General features: G+C 49.6%; 2 protein-coding genes across 3 annotated transcripts; both read right to left on the bottom strand.

The window, feature by feature from the left end:
• Positions 1 to 667: 667 nt before the first annotated feature.
• txlna (taxilin alpha) lies at positions 668 to 7,657 on the bottom strand. 2 transcript variants are annotated; one of them, XM_060042666.1, is made up of 11 exons: positions 7,509 to 7,657; positions 7,027 to 7,210; positions 6,499 to 6,759; positions 6,234 to 6,325; positions 5,647 to 5,817; positions 3,568 to 3,762; positions 3,177 to 3,296; positions 2,691 to 2,765; positions 2,469 to 2,561; positions 2,233 to 2,328; positions 668 to 1,454 (listed from the first exon to the last, which is right to left on the bottom strand). In XM_060042666.1, the coding sequence occupies exons 2-11, from the start codon at positions 7,187 to 7,189 to the stop codon at positions 1,131 to 1,133; spliced, it is 1,590 nt and encodes a 529-aa protein (XP_059898649.1). In that variant the 5' UTR covers positions 7,190 to 7,210; positions 7,509 to 7,657; the 3' UTR covers positions 668 to 1,130. The 2 variants fall into 2 exon arrangements, with proteins under 2 accessions (XP_059898649.1, XP_059898650.1); XM_060042667.1 differs by having other exon boundaries at positions 7,518 to 7,631.
• Positions 7,658 to 7,751: 94 nt separating this feature from the next.
• Positions 7,752 to 19,880, bottom strand: kpna6 (karyopherin alpha 6 (importin alpha 7)). The gene is made up of 14 exons (XM_060042665.1): positions 19,723 to 19,880; positions 17,968 to 18,101; positions 16,945 to 17,037; positions 16,680 to 16,779; positions 16,489 to 16,583; positions 16,085 to 16,216; positions 15,919 to 16,007; positions 15,393 to 15,492; positions 15,039 to 15,202; positions 14,409 to 14,487; positions 13,985 to 14,110; positions 13,349 to 13,476; positions 12,705 to 12,889; positions 7,752 to 12,249 (listed from the first exon to the last, which is right to left on the bottom strand). Exons 1-14 carry the CDS (start codon positions 19,724 to 19,726, stop codon positions 12,059 to 12,061), a joined length of 1,620 nt encoding a protein of 539 aa, XP_059898648.1. The 5' UTR covers positions 19,727 to 19,880; the 3' UTR covers positions 7,752 to 12,058.
• Between the last annotated feature and the right edge of the window lie 274 nt (positions 19,881 to 20,154).

Genomic DNA, 20,154 nt, shown 5'->3' on the forward strand with positions numbered 1-20,154 from the left:
CACTGGTCATTCTGACCTGGGACATTTAGAATTGTCGGTCCTCCTCATTTTTTTCCGGTCAATGACCGGTAATAACCGACAACGGAAACCTAACTTTCACTCTGCTATAAACCTAACTTTCACCGTCAACACCGAACCCCTTCTTCTTTGCACGGCTGTCAACATCCGAAACATACGCTAGTTAGATTTTCTCAAACAGCAGTTTCAAGTACGGGTAGCATAGAACCAACGTTAGCCAAGTGGGGGCTCCATGATTGCTCAATCTAATGAGAGAGGTAAAATGCCATTAAGGAAGGAAAGCATAGTATGCCTTTTGACTGTGCTTCGCAGTATGCCTTGCGAAATGCCTTTCGAAACACCTCGTGATTGGTTGATGAAACGCTACCAGGAACGCCTAAAGGGCGTTCTTGTGTCATGACGGAAACGCCCAAGCCTGCAGCTGGACCCTTCTCGCTTGATCAGAGAGTGGCTAGGATTGCATAGTTTAACATTCAGTTCCCGGGGACTAATAGTGAAGTATAGGAGGCGGTAAGCAACACAGCCATGTCTGAACCCTCCACACACACTAACAGTTCACACACAAAGCACACCACACCCTCCACACACTACAAGGAAGAAGAATGTTGTTGGTATATAGCAATGAGGAAAGACTGTTATATACACATGATATGATGATAGGGCCATTTATTTAAAAACCAAAAACAGCGAAATAAACCTCAATACATGTCAATTAAAAATATACATTTTAATGAATAGTGGTGCTCTGTAAGATATAGGTAACAGTTACATTAAATATGTCAAAATGTTATTACAGTCCAAGAGCATTGTGCAACTACGTGTGCAATAATTCAACAGAGGCTAAAGTCATTCAGCGAAGATGGCTTTTTCTCACATCAATGGAATGATTTTAAATAGACATTCTAATTGCAACGGAAATATGGTCTGTTGTGTTACTTAACACATGAACTTTTGAGGGCCTATAGGAGCTGGTATTCCCATATTTAAATTTCTTGTTTTTAAGGTTTGGGGTGGAATGTGAGCCTGCGCGTGTGTGTGTGTGTGTCAGTGTGTTGGGGGGTGCGGGGGTGCAGAAGTGCGGTCTGAGCGTGCTCTCCTCCCCGTCAGAGGCCTCAGTCCTGGGCAGAGAGGGGCAGGGCAGCGGTGGGCGGGGGGGCCCCCTCCAGCGGGCTCCTTGAGTCCGTCTCCGGGCCGCACCGGCAGGCATGTGAGCAGGAGGAGCTGTTGGGGGTGGGGGGGTGGCCGCTGTGCTCCAGGTCCATGGGGGGCGGGGAGGGCGAGTCGGCGTGGGCCGGGGGCACCGCCTCGTCCGGCCCCCCCAGGCTCTGCACCTTCTTGCTGAGCTCGTTGCGCTCCACTTTCAGCGCCCGCCGCAGCTTCTCCAGCCGCTGAACCTTCCCCTGCAGGCCCTCGAAGTCTCGGTCCCGCACCGTTTTCTGAACACAAGGAGGAGGGTCTGGTTCACGGGTCCGATCCCTGGACGCGTTACTGCCTTGGCCTAAAGGTTGAGCTAATGAACGAGGCTGTGGACCCTGATATAAACCTAATGAACGAGGCTGTGGACCCTGATATAAACCTAATGAACGAGGCTGTGGACCCTGATATAAACCTAATGAACGAGGCTGTAGACCCTGATATAAACCTAATGAACGAGGCTGTAGACCCTGATATAAACCTAATGTACGAGGCTGTAGACCCTGATATAAACCTAATGAACGAGGCTGTAGATCATGGTATAAACCTAATGTATTCAGTTTTTTTTGCCACGACGGCAACATGGAAATCAGAAAGGATTATGGTATTCGACAGCTTAAAGGAGAAATGGCGAAACGGCTTGTAGGCTAATCACACTCACACCTGGTGGTATAATATGCTCCTTTAAGCGTGATAAATCCCACAATAAATTGATCTAAATTGAGGAGCGAAAGCCAAATCAGTGGACGTAGTCCCGGTTGGTCCAGCCGTGTGAACCTATATGCTGCGTTTCGGGTCAGATGGTTCGTGACCAGAGATCGCCCCTCTCCTCTCGCTTTAACGCCGCTGTCTGAGTTTCAAACCAACACCAATGACGGGACTAGGGCAGCGGTTTGGACCTAAGATAGTTTCTTCTGAGAAGGCCGCTGGGGCATCTTAATGAAGACTGGTCCAACTCCAGGGTCCGGCCCTAGAAGAAACCCCCGCTGAGCCACGGGGCCAGGAGGAGGCAGGCCTCACCTCCTCGGACATCTCCAGCAGAGCCTTGTTGCTGCTCTCCCAGCGGGACCGGTACATGGTGGTCTCCTTCTCCAGCTTCTTGATCTTCTTGGTCATCTGGAGACAAGAAGATCAATGAATCGGTCACGAGTAATGAATCGGTCATTCATTACTCGTTTTCAAATGGACCGATTCATTACAACAGAATGAAGACATGGACTAAAGAAGGATACCCCCCCCTACACACACACACTCACCTTCTCCATCTCCTGTTTGAAAGTGGTGAAGACCTCGTTGCTCTTGGCCAGGGTGGTCTGGAACTCTTCAAACTTTTCAGTGTATAACGACAACTGCATAGAGATGAGGATTAGGAGTCAGGCTCCGTCAACAACAACAACAACAACAACAACAACAACATCAACAACTCTTTAGGCTCATGTGGTCGGTCAGAGAGCACGTCCTCAATTCAAGGTCCTCACCTGCTGCTTGAGGTGCACCTCCTGCTGCTTCATCAGCTCACACATCCTCTGGGACTCCACCGCCTCCTTCAGCAGCTGGGGGGGGGGGGGGGGGGGGGGGGGGGGGGGGGGGGGCAGAGGGAGGGTAAGAACCCCAGGAACAGCTAGGTGTGTGTATCAGTGTTAATTTCGTTAACGAAAAATATGACGGAAAATGTTCGTCAACAACCTTTTTTCCATGACTAAGACGAGACGTTGAAATTGCTAGCTAAAAATTGATCTTTGATAATAAAAACTATGACGAAATGTACGTTTTGTTTTCGTTGACGAGACGAGACAGGACTAAAATGTTAGTGGTGTGCTATTTGGACATTCAAAATGCACGACATTTTCCAATCATTACCCTCCCGTAAGGTTCTTATGCAACTGTTCACTCCACCAGTAAATAGGACGGACCTTAGCTACTGTGTATGCATGTATGTATGCATGCATGCATGTGTGACTCACAAAGTCCTTCTCACGGTCGTGCCGCTCCTCGGACTGCTTGAGCAGTTCGTGCGCCTGGTGCAGCTTGGCGTCCACCAGCTGCTGCTGCAGCTCCTTGTGCTTCACCACCTTGTCTATGTGCTGGGCGGGAGAGGGAGGCCTCGTTTACCAAGGGCACACATTCAGAAGCACAGAAGGCTACGAGCGCATTGTTGAAGGGAATCGTGTTTAGGCAGCACTAAAAATGAAGCCATTTCTGATGCATTGCTCCTGCATTCTGCAGGAGCAGTCAAACCTCCACTTGATCCCCCCGTTGTGCCCAACACGGCCCCTCTTCCCTTTAACGGGTCTTGATTCAGAGGACCATCTAGAGATAGGGGCGGGGTTAAGCACGAGTCGGGGCCCCGCCCACCTCTTCGCGGAGCTTGTACTGTTGGTAGAGCTTGTTGAGCTTGTCGGCCAGCACAGTGTTCTCCTGCCGCAGGCTGGCGTTCCTCTCGTTGTGCTGCTCCATCTGGGACTGGATGTCCTGCAGCGTCACCTGGAAGTGGGACGTCACCTCCTTCCTCTTCTCCTCCTCCAGCCGCGTCCGTTGCACCCCTTCTTCCTGGGGGGGGGGGGGGGGGGGGGGGGTTAGCCGTTACAAGCCGTTTTGGAAATCGGCCCCTTATGACATCACAGGTGGGCGTGTCCACCTAGATGTGTGCTGGATAGATCAGTCTACCCGCCTACCCAGTGGACTGTAGCAAACGTTGCTCATCTATCCGTCACCCATCTAGGTGGACACGCCCACCTGTGATGTCATATGGGTCAGATTTCCAATACGGCTTGTAGCGGCTAATCACACCACACCTGGTGGCATGTCATGGGACCTTTAAAGAAGCATCCGCAGGACAAACACAGTTTGGCTCATCACACTAATGGTGCTCCTTCCATGCGGCAGGGCTTGGTAGCAGACATTAGCCTGGCCTGAACGGGAGATTCATCTCCATGACAGCAGGGCTACCAGCTTGAAGGCGCGTCTTAACCGATGTCTGGTCTTGCGTCCATGACAACACACATCGAAGCCCATTAGGCTCTAAATTACAGCCTGTTTCCTTTGAATGATTCTTTCAAGACACGTGTATGAGCCGTTTCAAACGACGCTACGCAATAATACCCGGGTTGACGAGTTCTTATAATCGTTCAATATTCCCCGTTTCCACATATCAACCGCGAGTGGATGCCTTTCATGTATAGTCTTGTCTATAGTGTTTAACACACATTTCCCAGAGTGCCACACGATGTCCTTGATATTAGGAACATGTCGAACATCTAGAGCAGTGATCTAAAATATTGTCTTATGTTGAGTACAGCAAGATATATCTGAAAGGAAACTTTGCTGCAAGCGAATATCAACCGGAATCCCTGTGGTGCGTTCTGAACCTTCATTACCCTTTAAAGGCTGGTAGTGATATTATTATATTATTACATTATAGGACAGAGAGAATAATAAAGAATCAAGCTGTTGGGAACGAGAGCCATACTATGGTGGAATGAGACGTGTTAGAAGTCTAGAATTCTTCCATTTGATGTTCAACTTCAAGTCTGTCCCGGGTTCTGGTCCAGGAGCAGACCTCACTGGTTATGTCGGCCCCGGGTCCTGCAGTCGGTTGCACCAGCAGAACTTAAAGCCGATCATAAGTTTGGGTGTAAAGTCCGCCTTAACCCTACGCTCGACGTAGCTAGTGTCAAACTAAAGGTGTTCTAAATTTTGGTTGCACCACCATAACTTAAGTTGTAACGTTACTAGTAGTGCATAAATTGTACCAGTGTCGCTTTTAACACCAATAATTTCAAGCCAATCATTGACAGCTAACAATGTAAACAGGAAATACCGGCAAGTTTCCACCTTATCCGAGTGAAGAAGCGTTAGCACCCAAATGAGAGGGCAAACAAAACAGTTTCAGTCATTTATTCTCTAAAATTTGCTTGGACGGTATAGGCGTGAGGTTAAGCTATTTGATGGCGGATTTTATAATAAATAAATAAATAAAATATTCCACCCGGCAAAACCGAAATCGCGCATATATTTCAACATCATCATAATAAAGAAATGGATCGATACGGTCACGGACAATCCGTTCCCGGCGCAAACCGCGTTGAAACTCCTCTTCCCATTGCTCAAAACGAATAGCCATCTTTACCCTGCCTTAGTGTTGAAATCTTTTAACGGTTCTTTATCGTTAGTATGGAACTTACACCAGCTAGAGGGGAGGTGTAAAAGATAAGTTATAACTTAGTGTTACGTTGAAACTATCTGCTTGGTGCAACTGCTATTGTTTTAGTAGAGTGTAAAGTCGAACGTTTGGGTGATTTACGTTCAACGTAGCCTAAGTGGGACCTTACGTTCTGCTGGTGCAACCAGCTGTTGGTCCCTACAGGAGCAGACCCAGGGGCAGTGCTACGAGCCTCCCGGGAGGCTCTGCTGACCGGCTGAGGAGGAGCGTACCTTCAGCGTCCGGTTGTGCCGCTGCAGCTCTCGGCAGAGGCTCTCCAGCTTGCCGCGGGCCAGGATAGCCTTGCTGTGCTCGTTGCGCAGGTTGTCCTTCTCCTGCACCAGCTGGCTCTGCTTCTTCTGCAGCGAGCGCATCTGCTTCTGGGCGTTACGCTGCTCCTCCAGCTACACACACAAACACACACACTTGATGGGCGGTCTCATTATTCTTGACGTGAAAAGATGCTTTGGTTAGCCTTTGTTGCCAACATTTTATTTATTGTGCAACTGTAGCTTGCTGTACTACAATGATTGGAAGTTTATAAAAAGAAAAAGATACAATGCACCAACATTCACCATGTTTTGACTGCAACAGCTCACTTAGAGTGTACACTGATGGCAATGACATTGAGTTTAAAAAAACTAACATTACTGATAACAAATAACACAATAACCGATTTGATTCTTGAAATAGGGCTGAAAGACGTATTTCCGCTAAACAGTGATTGTGTCATTTTCGCCATCATAGTTTTCCCACTCAAACCCATGAGCCAACAGTGCCCTCTGGTGGCTGTGTGAAGGCGGTGCAGGAGGCCCCTCACCAGCTCAGCGTACTTCTTACAGAGGCCTGCCAGCTTCTCGTCGGGTGTGCTCAGGGTGTTCAGCGTCTGCATCAGGAGGGTGATCTCTTTGCCTGCACAGCGGCCCGAGGAGTACATTTGAAGAGTGTTATGGGGGGGCAGAACTCATACAATAATATAAGATAACATGACAAGCTATATATGGGGCTAAGCGTGGGGCTGCGTGCCGCCCTCTGACCCTCGATGATGCCCCCTGACCCTCGATGATGCCCCCTGACCTCCTTACCCAATCCCTTCACCTTCTTCTTCTCCTGGGTCTTCTTCGCCTCCTTCCCTCCCCCGCCCCCGCTCACTTTCCCGCCCTTCACGGCCTTGCCCTCGTCCCCTTCATGGGCCAGGCCGTTGAGCTCGGGGCTGTGCGATTGGCCGTTGGGCAGGGCGGGGCCGTCGCCGTTGGCGTTCGCCAGGCAGTAGGTACTGAGGATGTCCTCCAGCTGCCGACTCAGCGCCTCTGACATGTCACACTGGGACAGCACCACCTCGGCCACTACACACACACACACACACACACACACACACACACACACACACACACACAGTAGGTTGGGAACGTTTCAGTGAACCTTAAATAGCCACAGCTCATTGGACGACATTAACTTAACACAGAGCCAGTGGTCAACGTGTGGGCACTAGCTGTGGCACGTTAGAGCTGAGATCCAAGTTCCCGTCTTGATACAGCATGACGACATGACGGAAACATGAGAGCTGGGATCCAAGACCCCGTCTGGATACAACGTGAAAACATGACTGAAACCTTTATCGTCCAGCCCGGTTCCTCCAGACTGAGGCGGTGTGTGTGCCGCGGGGGTCTCCGGTTCGGATCCCGTGGGTGTGGGGGGGCCCTCCACGGCCCCAGCTGTAGACGGCGCTTCATCGGCCGCCTGGGGAATGGATTCTTCCGCGTCTTGTTTCTTCATGTCTTCAATGTACGGTAATATCTGGCGTTAAGAAGTAAGTCCACACTATTAGTTTCCAACGCCACAACACAATCTTGACCACAACACACTGATTAAAGTCCTGTAGACTTTACTCAAGCTTTGTGCCTAGAGACCTGTCACTTATCAATAATACTAGATCGACCTTAGTCGAATAGATGCACTTATATCCGCAGCTTGTAGTTGAACGTTAGCAGTACCGAGCTAACACAGTGAGGCGTTCGCTGTCCTCAGACAGACAAGTCATCAGTCCTGTACGTGTTCTTCCACTGTTACACAATGTTCATATTCAATTCGTTACCTGACAGACCTGACGGAGGAGATATGCCCCTGCTCCAGCTTTTGGTTTTACTTTCTTTGCAGCGTGAGAACCGTATCCAGAACACAACAATCACTTCCGGTTAGCCCACCGCCTCTCAACCCATCAGGAGCCACTACTACCTCTAGCGTCCACCAGCGATCAGGAGCGGAACTGACCTGAACATCATGTGAACCGTGCTGTACAGGTTCATCATACACAAGCACAACAAAACGGAAATGCACGAAAGGGTTGCAACATAACTTTATTCGTTTTGTACAGCATTTCCACTGGACAATTTTTTATTTAATATACTTTTTTTTTCTTTTTTTTACATTTCTAATATTGTTAATGGTTTTGTATGCTTGTAATTTTTTCTTGTTCATGTTTGGGTGTCATGTTCTTTCGAAGTTATCTCGTCACTCATTCATACCGTCGGTAAAGTCAAGTCACAGTTAAGAATGGGATCAGACATTAAAGCCATCTGAAGAGAAATAAATACATTTAAAAAAGGGGGCGGGAAAGGACTGAAGCAGAGAAGGGAAGTTAGGACAGGTCCGTGATGACATGAAACCTATTTCACAAACACATAGCATTGTAAACATTTGTAGCATAGACATTACTTGACCAAGCTAAGCATCGCTTTCCTTTTTGACAAGAGACATCAATGGTTATTCCTATAGGACGGAAGACATGTCTAACTAGGGGTAGAGACCTTGGAACCAGCCCCTCAGAGAACACCTCCTACAGTATTCTGCGACCACACGAAAATGACCAACAAAAAAATTAAAGATCCTACCTATGATGTAGATATTCAAAATTGTAAACCAGGATATCCTGATTAGGGAGGAAGGTAAACTAATCAAATTAACAAAAACCAAAACCTTTCATGTACCATCTCCCATTGTTTGAAGACCCTAATGAGACCAGGACATCCTGAAGGTCCTTTCTCCACTTCTCAGAAGTGATTGGAAGTCCACCAGAATACACGTCCAAGTATCAGAAAACACACATAGATCAGCTCCAATTTTTACTTTTTTTTATAATGTCAATCACTGCATAATTTACGAAAAAAATCATGAAGTTCCTTCAGTTTGCTTCAACTCAAAGTATGAAAAACGTGTTCCCGTCTCTCTGGTTGTTGCGTCTGCGGTCGGTATCGTCGAGGGCAGAGCCCTCTGCGGGAGTACGTTGACGTAGCGCACGGCTTCCTGCAGCGCTCGCACAAAACAGCTTTTGTTGATGACCCACATAAACAACAAATACACTGCAGCAATTTGCCAAAAAGAAACACAACGCTCAAACACCACCTTTAAAGATATGTTGGGCTTAGGGGAGCCCGCTTTGCTGAGATAACCAGCTCACTAGGGCAGCACTAAATAGGGGTGGACAAGCCTGGCTGAGGATCCCAGCCATGCATCTTGTGCTCTTGAGAAGAGGTGACAAACCTTTTCTGAACAGTGTTGGGAAGTGGATATTGGCCGCATTGATGAACCTCATGTTAATTACCCAAGCCGACCCAGTGGGTCAGCCAATGTCACCGTGTCACTGGGAATGCCGGGGGTGGTGGGGTCCCCCTGAGCCACAACACAACAACACTGGAAGAAGTGGGACACTACTCGGAGTTCGCAATGTGACGCAATCATTAAGCCCTTTGTTGCCCCGAACAATGAAGTCACATCCTGCGTCCTGATTTACTTCCTGTTTGGTGAAGAATACCACTTATAGAAAGAATAAATGGCAATATAATGAAATGTTGAGATAAGGAGAGCAGCAATGTTTTGCACAAAACGTGTGCACATTCAAGTACAAAAAGGACAAAAAGAAGAAAATAAAAAGGAAAAAAAGTCTATCAGTCAGAAACCTAGGAATCTCAGTCTGTTGTTGGTCGGGTTTGGCACTTTAGTGAATAGGAGTGCATTTCTTAAACTATAAATATTTTCTTTTTTTTTTTATAGATTCTTCTTTCGTGAGCATGTTTTCTTTGCCACTCCGGAAATTCTTTGAGGATCTTGACCAGAAGTGGAAATTAAACCAAAGTCCATCGATATAAATGCTGCTCGGCGGACGCAGCGCGCTGCCGTTGAGGCCGTGAGCGACGGGGCGCGGCTAACCGCCCACTCGACGGCGTCCACCGCTGAACCTCTCCAGCCTGGTAGGAACACGCCTACTGTGGATCTCCAGACCGGCAGAGTGACAGGCACAGAGACGGTCTCCCCTGCCATTAGACCGTGCTGCTGCTGCTGCTGGGCGTCTGTTGGCCGGGATGATCCCCAATAAGGTTCATCAATTAGAATCTGATGTAATGTTTCGGTGTGTGTGTGTGCATGTGATTACCATATAGATATTAGATCCATACAAAGCACACACACTGCATTAAGCTCAGACCAAAGCCACAGTCGAGCCTGCACGCCGAGTCCCAGCAGTGGGGTTTGATCCACTGAATAAGCGCTCCTTAAGGGGGTCGTAAAACAAAATGAATATATCCGTCTTCACGCAGTGCCTGTCAGTCAAACATCACACTAGCAGACCGTTGTGCCCGGAGAAACGCTGATCCCAGTTCCGCTGGGCCTCCCCCAGTGGGCCTGTGGTGACCCGCGGCAGGAGGGCAGCTGACCTGGGATCAGGGTTTACGAGGCTGAAATCCTCTCATGTCAAGTGGCTCGCAAATGAAAAAGGTATCCTAGAATACAGGTCATTTTGACAGAGGAACAGAATAACGTGTGCATAGCTTTCCCCCTCCCCCCCTTGGAGAGGAGTGCACTGTAAAACCCGTCATCGAGGAAACCATTGTCAAATGCGAGAACCCACTCATGGGTAAGGTGTGTGTGCAGTGTCTGCTGGTGTTGGATGCAAGTGTGCGTGTAATGTGTGCTCTATACAACTTAAGTTTTGTTTTGGAGGTTTAGGCTCATCACATAAGACGTATCCCTAGCCAGACCCTAGTTGGTACTACACGTTGTAAGCCAGTGATTTGAATATATACCCACACCTTTATATATTACAATGGACCCATGCAACATCATCACCAGTTGTCAAAGCCATTCTCCACGATAAAGGTAACCAAGAATCATTAAGGTTAGATATCTATCAACTGCTGTACAACACACCCTCGCTACCACTGGGACCACACCAGCACCAAAATAAGAAACTCAAAAACCACCCGCTAGATGCAACCTGTCCAGTGGGAGTCCTCCAGGTGTACCACTGCATTGACGCTCTTATTGTGTAGTACGAGTCTGCCACCGAGTTTGGCCAGGGATATAGTGTGACTTGGAGTAGGGTCATAAACGCCATGCAGGAGACGGGGAGGGGTCGCAGCAGAGCCACGCTCACGGAGCCTTCACAGAGGTGTCCTGTGGGACAAACAGCCATCACCTAGTCTGCCCCTTTAGGCCACAGACTCCAAAGGTAAAGACATCCCCGGTGGACCGTCGACCACGCGCACCGCTGCGTAGAAGCAGCAGCGCAAAATTGGTTTCGTGAGTGACACCGGTTTGCACTCCATGACACCTCTGTAACCTCCGGGTCCGAGTGTGGTTGACATCACCGTAGAAACGCATGCACCCTATAAGCCCCCCACGGGGTCCCGGTAACACCCCCCGCCCCTGCAGGCTGACCACCAGCCATGCTCTATCTTATTAGTCAAGAGAACTTCATAATCCAAAGGGTTCATTATTAATAACACGGCACACCACGAACATTAGACCCCCCCCCCGCCCCACCCCATAACACCAACCCCCAAAACCTGAACCACCTCAACCTAAATGACATCTTACTTCATCACCTTCAACCCCAGCCCCCCCCCCCACTCTATCTACTATCCGAAAAGCAAAATCAGGGAGTAACTCATCCCGTCAACTCAAAATGGCATGGCTCCGCCTCTGTCGGACTAGCCCCGCCCCCTCCCAGTGTTTCCATGGGGAGGAGCAACGCCCCCTAGAGGCGGTTGCTCTCTTACCTTGAGAGACCAGCCCTGAATCTACGGCCACTGTGGCAGAACCCAAACGCTGCTCCACACCCAGGAACCAGGGAGGGCTACCAAACTAATCCTCAAACGCAGAACATAGGAAAAGAAAAGCATGATTCAACAACCCTCCCTCGAGGCAAAGAAAGGACCATGAATTCATCAATTTTTTGGCCCTGCAACCTCAGGACCCTCAGAGCTCTCCACGGGGGGGGGGGGGGGGGTCCCAGAGCAGGAAGAGGCCCGTGATCCAGAGAGAGGAAGCCTTACGCTGACCCCTATGAGCCATGGCATGTCAGCACGTTGAAGAGATGTCCACGACGCACTTGCTCGCGCTGGCCTTTGTCAAGGTGATTGTGTCCTCGGACCGTTTGAGTTGGGTATTTCTTCAGACTAGGTAGGATCGTTTAAAGGTCAGCGCTCCTGGCGACGAGCAGGGCTGACCGGAGGCTGCAGGATAGGGCGGGGGCGGGGGGGGGGAAGGTAGATGGGGGAGATGGGACCTCACACATGGGAGAGAGGGAGGGCGTCAGACGGTACAGGGGTGCCCTCTGGTTGTACCCTGGAGGATGGGGGGCCGGGGGAGTTATAGCTGGAAGCCCTCCATGGGGGCCTCCTGCTGGGGGAAGAGGAACTGCTGGCCGGCCTGGTCCACCTGCGGCACCAGGCCCGCCACGTCGTCCTCCTCCACGCCGAAGTAGTGCTCGATCAGGTCGAAGGCCTTCTGGTAGATCTCCTGGTTGTCGTGGCTCTGGAGGAACTCGATCTTGTCCAGACCTGAGGAGCGCAGAGAAAGGGGTGAGATTTAACAATAACGGGGCCTAAACTGTTTCCATGTTCCTTTTTTCTGAATCATGAAAAGAATAATAATACTTGAATCATTCAAATGTACATTCACAGTCCAACAGAATCCAAGAGGAAGGGATCCTGAATCATTGCTCCTCATACAGGTTAAAATTCTATGGGACTTTTCTGCGTCTTTTTCTAGCATCCATCCTTCTCTGATGACCCCTCCATGTGTGTGTGTGTGGACAGACAGAGAGACTGAGACAGACAGAGACACAGAGACACAGAGACAGAGAGAGACAGAGAGGACCAGCGTGTACGTGGTGACCAGCAGTGTGTGTGTGGACCAGCAGTGTGTGTGTGGACCAGCAGTGTGTGTGTGGACCAGCAGTGTGTGTGTGTGTGGACCAGCAGTGTGTGTGTGGACCAGCAGTGCGTGTGCTGACCATAGGCCTCCTCGATGAGGCTGCAGTAGGGGTTGACCCCTGCTCCGCTGGTCTCCTGCTTGGCCTCCTGCTCCCCCAGACGGAGGATGTTCTCCAGGCCGTTCAGAGCCACCTGCACGATCTTGGAGTCCATGACGGTCAGCAGGTCACACAGGGGCTTGATGCAGCCCAGGTTCACCAGGTACCTAAATACAGGTGTTATAATGACAGGTTACAGTCTCCTAATACCAGGTGGTATAACGACAGGTTACAGTCTCCTAATACCAGGTGTTATAATGACAGGTTACAGTCTGCTAATACCAGGTGTTATAATGACAGGTTACAGTCTGCTAATACCAGGTGTTATAATGACAGGTTACAGTCTGCTAATACCAGGTGTTATAATGACAGGTTACAGTCTTCTAATACCAGGTGTTGTAATGACAGGTTACAGTCTTCTAATACCAGGTGTTATAATGACAGGTTACAGTCTTCTAATACCAGGTGTTGTAATGACAGGTTACAGTCTTCTAATACCAGGTGTTATAATGACAGGTTACAGTCTTCTAATACCAGGTGTTATAATGACAGGTTACAGTCTTCTAATACCAGGTGTTTTAATACCAGGTGTAATGAATGAACAGGTGTGGTGGAGCTCTGAGGACCTGATCTGCTCGGGCGTGCCTCCCGAGGTGGCGTTGGTGATGGCCCAGGCGGCCTCCTTCCTGGTCCTGAACTCTGCCTTCTGCAGGATGTCGATGAGCACCGGGAAGATGTTGGCGTCGATCACCGTCTGTGGGAAGGGCACGGAGGAGGAGATAAAGACTTCCCCAGCCCTTTTTTTTTTGGATCTACTCTCCTGCCTGGTCTCTCTGGATATCAGGCAGATAATCAAGTCCCTCAGGTCCTTGTGGGATGTCCTCTTTTTAAATCAATCTCCACCCACCCATGGTACGGAGTGAATAAATGAATATTGTTAAATCCATCCAGTCATTGGGTCAAGACTTGTGATATTTCGGTTCAGCGTTGCATCCTGGGTATGCTGGGGCAGAAAGGACGACATCTGCTGCAGGTAGGTTGAGCAAGAAACGCGTCAGCATGAAATATCTGTTAGCGCCCTGTAGCCATGGTAACACCTGTATCTGCGCTCTGTAGCCATTGTAACCCTTGTATCTAGCTCTGAGGCCACACCTGTATCTGCACCCTGTAGCCATGGCAACCCCTGTAACTAGCTCTGAGGCCACACCTGTATCTGCGCCCTGTAGCCATGGTAACCCCTGTATCTAGCCCTGAGGCCACACCTGTATCTGCGCCCTGTTGCCGGCGGTGATGTTGGAGATGGTCCAGCAGGCCTCTTTGCGGATGGACTCTTTAGCGCTGCTGAGGAGGTGCAGCAGGCAGGGCAGCGCCGAGCAGTTCAACACCACCTACACAGAGAACATGCACACAATGAGCCTGGCTGGCCGCTTTACACCACCCACTCAGTGCCCCTGGCCGGAGGCGTTACACCACCCACTGGCTTCAGCCTGCGGTCTGAGGCTAAAGCCAGGACTGTGGCTAAAGCCAGGACTGATGCAGGGCACCAGGAATGTGCCGGGACCTCGTAGCCGACAGGCTACAAAACTATACAACACTCAAAAAAACACATTAGGGAAACATGGGAACCTTTAACAGACATGGAGGAGAACCTTCGACGACCCTCCTGAAGCGCAGCGTTGTGCTCACCTGTGTCTGGATGTCGTCCCCGGTCACAATGTTCCCCACAGCTCTCAGAGCAGGAGAGGCCACCTTATAGTCGCTGTGCCTGCAGAGGAGAGGGCCGAGATAGGGGGGTGGAGTCAGGGACACAGGAAGTGGATGAAGACAAAAACCCTTGGGGCAGAGCCAAGCTGACTTATCGTTTACACCCAGACAGAACACACCCATGGCATGATGATTCATGCAGGATTTGTCAGCAGTGCACATAATGGCCCACTTCAAACATATCCAATACATTGCACTTTAAGCACTGTATAAAACAGACAGACAAAAATGACTTCAAAACTATTTTAGATTACAATATATTTGTCATCATATTATGATTTGCTTGGCAAGTATCAGTTTCCTCGCGTCCAGTTTTGTATCCCTAATTCCCACGGCCATTTACAAATCCTATTTCATAAGGCAGGCTTTAATCGGGCAGCATTATTCAAAGAGAAGCCGCTGGCCAAGAGCGAAGCAGTTCTTTGTAAATCAGATCAAAATAAATCACTACCTCCTTAATTTCAGACTAATCCCACTTTATAATTTAAGCTTGTTCCCCACAGTTGGAGGTGAAGGTGAAAGAGGTTTGGACTGTACTGCTGCCGCACTGACATGAGCAGCTCCACCAGGCGCCGGCACACCCCCGAGTCGATGACGGCCTGGATCTTGTCGTTGGGTCCGTCTGAGAGGTAGGACAGGGCCCAGCAGGCGTCCGCCAGCAGGTCGGGGTCGCTGCTGAACAGGAGCCTGGACAGCACCGGGAGGCAGGGGGACACCTGGGGGCCACGCACACACAGTCAGATACAGAGCTGGGGGCCACGCACACACAGTCAGATACAGAGCTGGGGGCCACGCACACACACAGTCAGATACAGAGCTCCACCATCTCCCCCTTAAAGACCCCTTAATCCATAAGAAGTAGAAAGGCTACAGCGGCCTGGTCCCCATGGAGAGGGGAGGACTGACCTTTTCAAAGGCAGGCGGCGGGTTCTTCCCTCGACACAGGTTGGACAGCGCCCAGACGGCGTTCCTGGTCATGGTCAGTCTGGTGGATTTGGTCAGAAGCCTGACAGGAGAGTTCAAACAGTGAGCACAAGGCTCATCACATGGCAGCCCAGGCCATGCATGGCCTTATGGATGCCCCTGGCCAACACATCTTGGCCAGCGGTAGTTAACTTTACAAGAGTGTCTCCTGTAGGAATACGTTAAGATCCTTTCTGAAGCATTCCTTTGACTTCAGTAGAATATGTGCGCAACTTAACAATGCCGAGTTCCACCCTTTGAGGTCATGTGGTTCAGGCCGTGTCTGTCTGCCATCATGTAGGACTGCTGCTTCTGAGATGAGTCTCATGTTAACCATTAATCCCTTTTTTTTACTGTCCATTGATTAGATCGGTCACTTGATCTGTGCACCAAAGAGTAAGACAGGACGGTTGTACACGGTGTGTAGGCTTGGTCAAATGTCAGCGTGGGGCAAGGTAGACAAACTTACATTAATAGTGGTGGGAGGATGTTGCAGTTCAGCACATAGTCCCGGCACACCGCACTGTCCCCGGCGATGTTACCCAGGGCCCAGACCGCCTGGACAAACAAGCACAGCAGGTGGTCAGCGCACTGGGTTCAACGGGCGCTGTGAGGAACACCAGGCCGCTCATTACCTGCTCCTGGACGTCCTCAAAGTCAGAGTTGAGGAGCTCTATGAAGACGGGCACCGCCCCGGCCTCGATCACCGTCTTCGTCTGCATGGACGTTCCCGACGCGATGTTGGTCAGCGCCCACGCCGCCTCGAACTTCCGGGGAAACAACAGATTAGACCTTGGCAGAAGTGCCGTGTGTACCAGTATGCGGGTGTGAATGTCTGTGTGTGTGTGTGATTATCCGTGTGCATGTGAATGTCTGTGTGCATCTGTCTGTCTGTCTGTCTGTCTGTCTGTCTGTGTACCTGCAGGTGCGTGTGAATGTAAGTGCGCGTGTACTTGTATGCAAGTGTGTGCGTGAGAGTGGGTGTGTGTCTGTGTGTGCTTGTATGTAAGTGTGCGTGAGTGAGTGTGAGTGAGTGTACCTGCAGTGTGCAGTTGACACTCAGCTTCAGGAACTCCACAAAGCGCTCCACCAACCCCGGTGTGTTGATGACCTCATCGATGGGGGGGTTGGGCTCTGAGGTGGATGAACCCATACAACACGAGGCGTGAGATGTTGTGATCGAACACGGTGGCTCAACCCCGCGGGCGACACGGGTCAGGGGTGGATTACCTTTGGAGAGTAGCTTTCTGAACTTTTGCGTGGTGCTTAGCTGGAGCTCTGGGTCTTCTGAGAACAGCATCTCTACCATTTCTCTGGTTATCACCCCTTCCTGACAAACAACAAGCACACACACTCAGAGACTACATTTCCCAGAGTTCTCAACCCACTAGCCGGCTGGGAAACATTAGCCACCAGAACTGAAACTAAATATGGACCAAGAACCAGGCATGAGTCTGTTGGGATATGGATGTGTAGATGTTTGTGTGGAGCTCACTGTGACCGGTGAGTTGAGGTAGGAATCCACCAGAGGACTCTCAAACATGGCCGCCTCTTCACTGAGCATATCCACGTTTCGTCTCTTGAAGAGCTGCGACTCAAAAGGGATATGGGTCAGGTCGCAGTGACACAAAATGTACACAAAAGCACTGCACTCATGTAGAATTGACTTCCTTATTTTAAGCTTAAGCGCAACAATACAGCTGAACTAATCGTAAAGTCACCAGTTCATTCAGTAATTATTTAAATATTAAGAAAAAACTGTTTCAGCCTTTTCCCCTCATTAAGATTCAGCGTTGCTATGGCAGCCTAGATACTGCAGCCACAGTTTATGATGCGGTGTTGTACCCTAAAACGCTAACCATGAATCACCTGACTCAAATTCTCAGAACAATTGCACAATGTGCAATTCCGCATCAAACAGGATATAGTAGAGGCTTAGCGACATCGTAACACTCATCTTCTAACCTCTTCTTCACACCATTGTTGTGAAGAATAATGTGGTCTGCATCTTCAACTTTGTGTCTTTGATAAATTGGCGCAATAGTTGGACCATTCAGGTCATGGACTTATGTTCTGCATAGCTCCAAATAGGACCAAGATCTTCAATAATGCTAAAAGAAGTGTGATCATTATATTGATTATTACTCAGTGGGCCACCCCCTACTGGGCCCTCCTTCATGAGGGCCACGCCCTACTGGACCAGGGGCCCTCCTTCATGAGGCCCTCCTTCATGAGGGCCACACCCTACTGGACCAGGGGCCCTACATCATGAGGGCCACTCCCCTTCTGGACCAGGGGCCCTCCCTCATGAGGGCCACTCCCCTTCTGGACCAGGGGCCCTCCCTCATGAGGGCCACTCCCCTTCTGGACCCTACATCATGAGGGCCACGCCCCTTCTGGACCCTACATCATGAGGGCCATGCCCCTTCTGGACCAGGGGCCCTACATCATGAGGGCCACGCCCCTTCTGGACCAGGGGCCCTCCATCATGAGGGCCCTATATGGAGTCTGTGACCACCTGCTGCTCTCGTTTCTGCTTCCTGAGCTGGAGGCCCTCCTCCTCCCGCCGGCGCCGCATCTCCTCGGGGTTCAGGGCTTTGTTCTTGTAGCGGTTCATCCGGCAGGTATCCTTGGCCGGACTGGCAGACGGTTCTGCAGAGGGAGAGAGAGAGAGAGAGAGAGAGAGAGAGAGAGAGAGAGAGAGAGAGAGAGAGAGAGAGAGAGAGAGAGAGAGAGAGAGAGAGAGAGAGGGAACACACACACACACACACACACACACACACACACACACACACACATAAATGAGTAGCTGGTAGCATGTGTCTGAGGGGCGCAGGGTATTTGACTGATGTGTATCACGTTTCTCCAACCCCACCTAAAACTAAAATTAGGTAATGTTGAGGAAACAAGGGGGGGGGGGGGTAACTTTACATGAGGTATGAGCCTTGGAAAGGTCTATGCCTTTATTTTATGCTTGCAGCCATAGAAGAAAATGTCTAAATCCTCCATCTCTGGCCAGAGATTGACCTGCTTTTGGCTGACATCAGGGTATTCCTGCCACTCTACAAAACCGATTAACAGCAGCAGAGATTATTGACTGCATAGAAAATCTCACACAATATCCATTCCCCGCATTAAATGAGGCAACTAACATTGTATTTCATGGCCACACATGGCTGAGCTTACACTATCACACTCCTCAAGACCTCTCGGCAGGATAACTTGGTATGAAGAAGATAGTAAAAGAGCAATGATAACGTTGGGATTGTTTATATTAAGAACATTGTAATGATTCCATAAAAGGATTCTGCTCAGCAGTAGGCCGTGGTCAGGAACAGACTTTACAGCTACCTGATGCTGTATGGAAGTGCAACATGTCATAGTGTCGTAGCCTGCTTAATATGACTCAGTTATGAACTTTAGTCAAGGTGATAGTGCCGCATGGACACCTGTCGAATAAGGAAAAAAACATGAGGTCGACTTACTACTCCAATGAGGTAAGTGACGTGTTTTATCAAGTCTGTGAGGCACTGAACACTGAGAATTGGTTTTTAAATGTGATAAGGGCAGCGATGTAAGAGAGAGTCCGATCAGGCGTTCGGAACTGTGGTTCAGGTGGAGTCATCTAACCTCAGAGACCAGGGGGTCAGACCTGTAGTTCAGAAGGACTGGCCTATCCTCAGAGACCAGACCTGTAGTCCAGGTGGACTGGTCTATCCACATATACCTGTAGTCCAGGTGGACGGGTTTATCCTCATCTGGGTCACATGTCAACAAAACCCCAAGCTCGATTGTAATGCAGGATTTAAATATTGCAATACGTCTGTTAGCTGACTGGCTAACACAGTTTCCCTTGACTCGTCCTTTCGGTGTCAAACGTTATGACCGAACAGCCGAAAAGGTTTTAGCTGACGTCATGTTATTTAGTTGTTGGACAGTTTTAAAAATAGAGGCTGACAGCCGCATTAGCCGTTAGCAGGCTAGCAGACTAGCTTTAGCCGCTAGCGGGTGCGTTACTACTTTAACCGTAATCCCCGCTTCCGTCGACCCATATCCACTGAGGTAGTTCCACCCGAGGTTGTCTTTCATACAATAAGCATTAAACATGTCATTTGGACTCAATGCATGTGCATGACTGTGTTGACATGAGCCCGCTACACGCTTTAGCTCTTGCTACAGGGCGCCGCTAGCTAGCTGCTAGTGGACTCTGCCATCAGAGAACTAGGACTACATTTACCACACACACATTCATACCTATGTCTTACTACCTTACCCATTTTGTCTTTAGTCAAACGTTTTCCTCACGTCGCGCAGTAATAAATCGTAGAAATCCTTCCTCCTGAAGCTTTCCAGAGGTTGCTCCTAAAAGCAATCCGTCGTGTCAACACACTGGAGGACAGCAGCCGTCAAGCAGGTAATCTTCAGCCGCCAGGGGGCGCAGCGAACCCACTCACTGCAGCCCCCTGATAAAGTCTGCTCAGAATTAAGTTAGACCCATGGTGTTCTTTTATATTTTATAATTGTGTCATTGTGCATTCAATCAAAAAACTGAATTCAATTCCTGTGTTTGAATTATTAAAGAGATAGTAGAGAACATCGAACTCCCACCTCCAAGTCACTGTTGTGACTCTTTGCAGATGTCTGGATGATATTTATAGATAGTTATACGGCTTGTTCTACAGAATGCATACATTTCTTGGCTGTC

The sequence above is a fragment of the Gadus macrocephalus genome, chromosome 22 (genome assembly GCF_031168955.1).
Source record: "Gadus macrocephalus chromosome 22, ASM3116895v1".
NCBI classification, from domain to species: domain Eukaryota; kingdom Metazoa; phylum Chordata; class Actinopteri; order Gadiformes; family Gadidae; genus Gadus; species Gadus macrocephalus.

Coding starts and splice junctions, on each gene's coding strand:
- txlna (XM_060042666.1), bottom strand. CDS start 7,189: ATGAAGAAACAAGACGCGGAAGAATCCATTCCCCAGGCGGCCGATGAA. Junction 5,818..6,233: donor GTAAGAAGTACGCTGAGCTG/GTGAGGGGCCTC, acceptor TTGTGTGTGTAG/CTGGAGGAGCAGCGTAACGC. Junction 1,455..2,232: donor TGCTGGAGATGTCCGAGGAG/GTGAGGCCTGCC, acceptor CCTTGTGTTCAG/AAAACGGTGCGGGACCGAGA.
- kpna6 (XM_060042665.1), bottom strand. Junction 15,203..15,392: donor CGCCGCCTGCCTTTGAAAAG/GTCAGTCCTCCC, acceptor CGTGGCCCCCAG/GTGTCCCCCTGCCTCCCGGT. Junction 13,477..13,984: donor GCAACAGGGCGCAGATACAG/GTGTGGCCTCAG, acceptor CCCTTCCCACAG/ACGGTGATCGACGCCAACAT.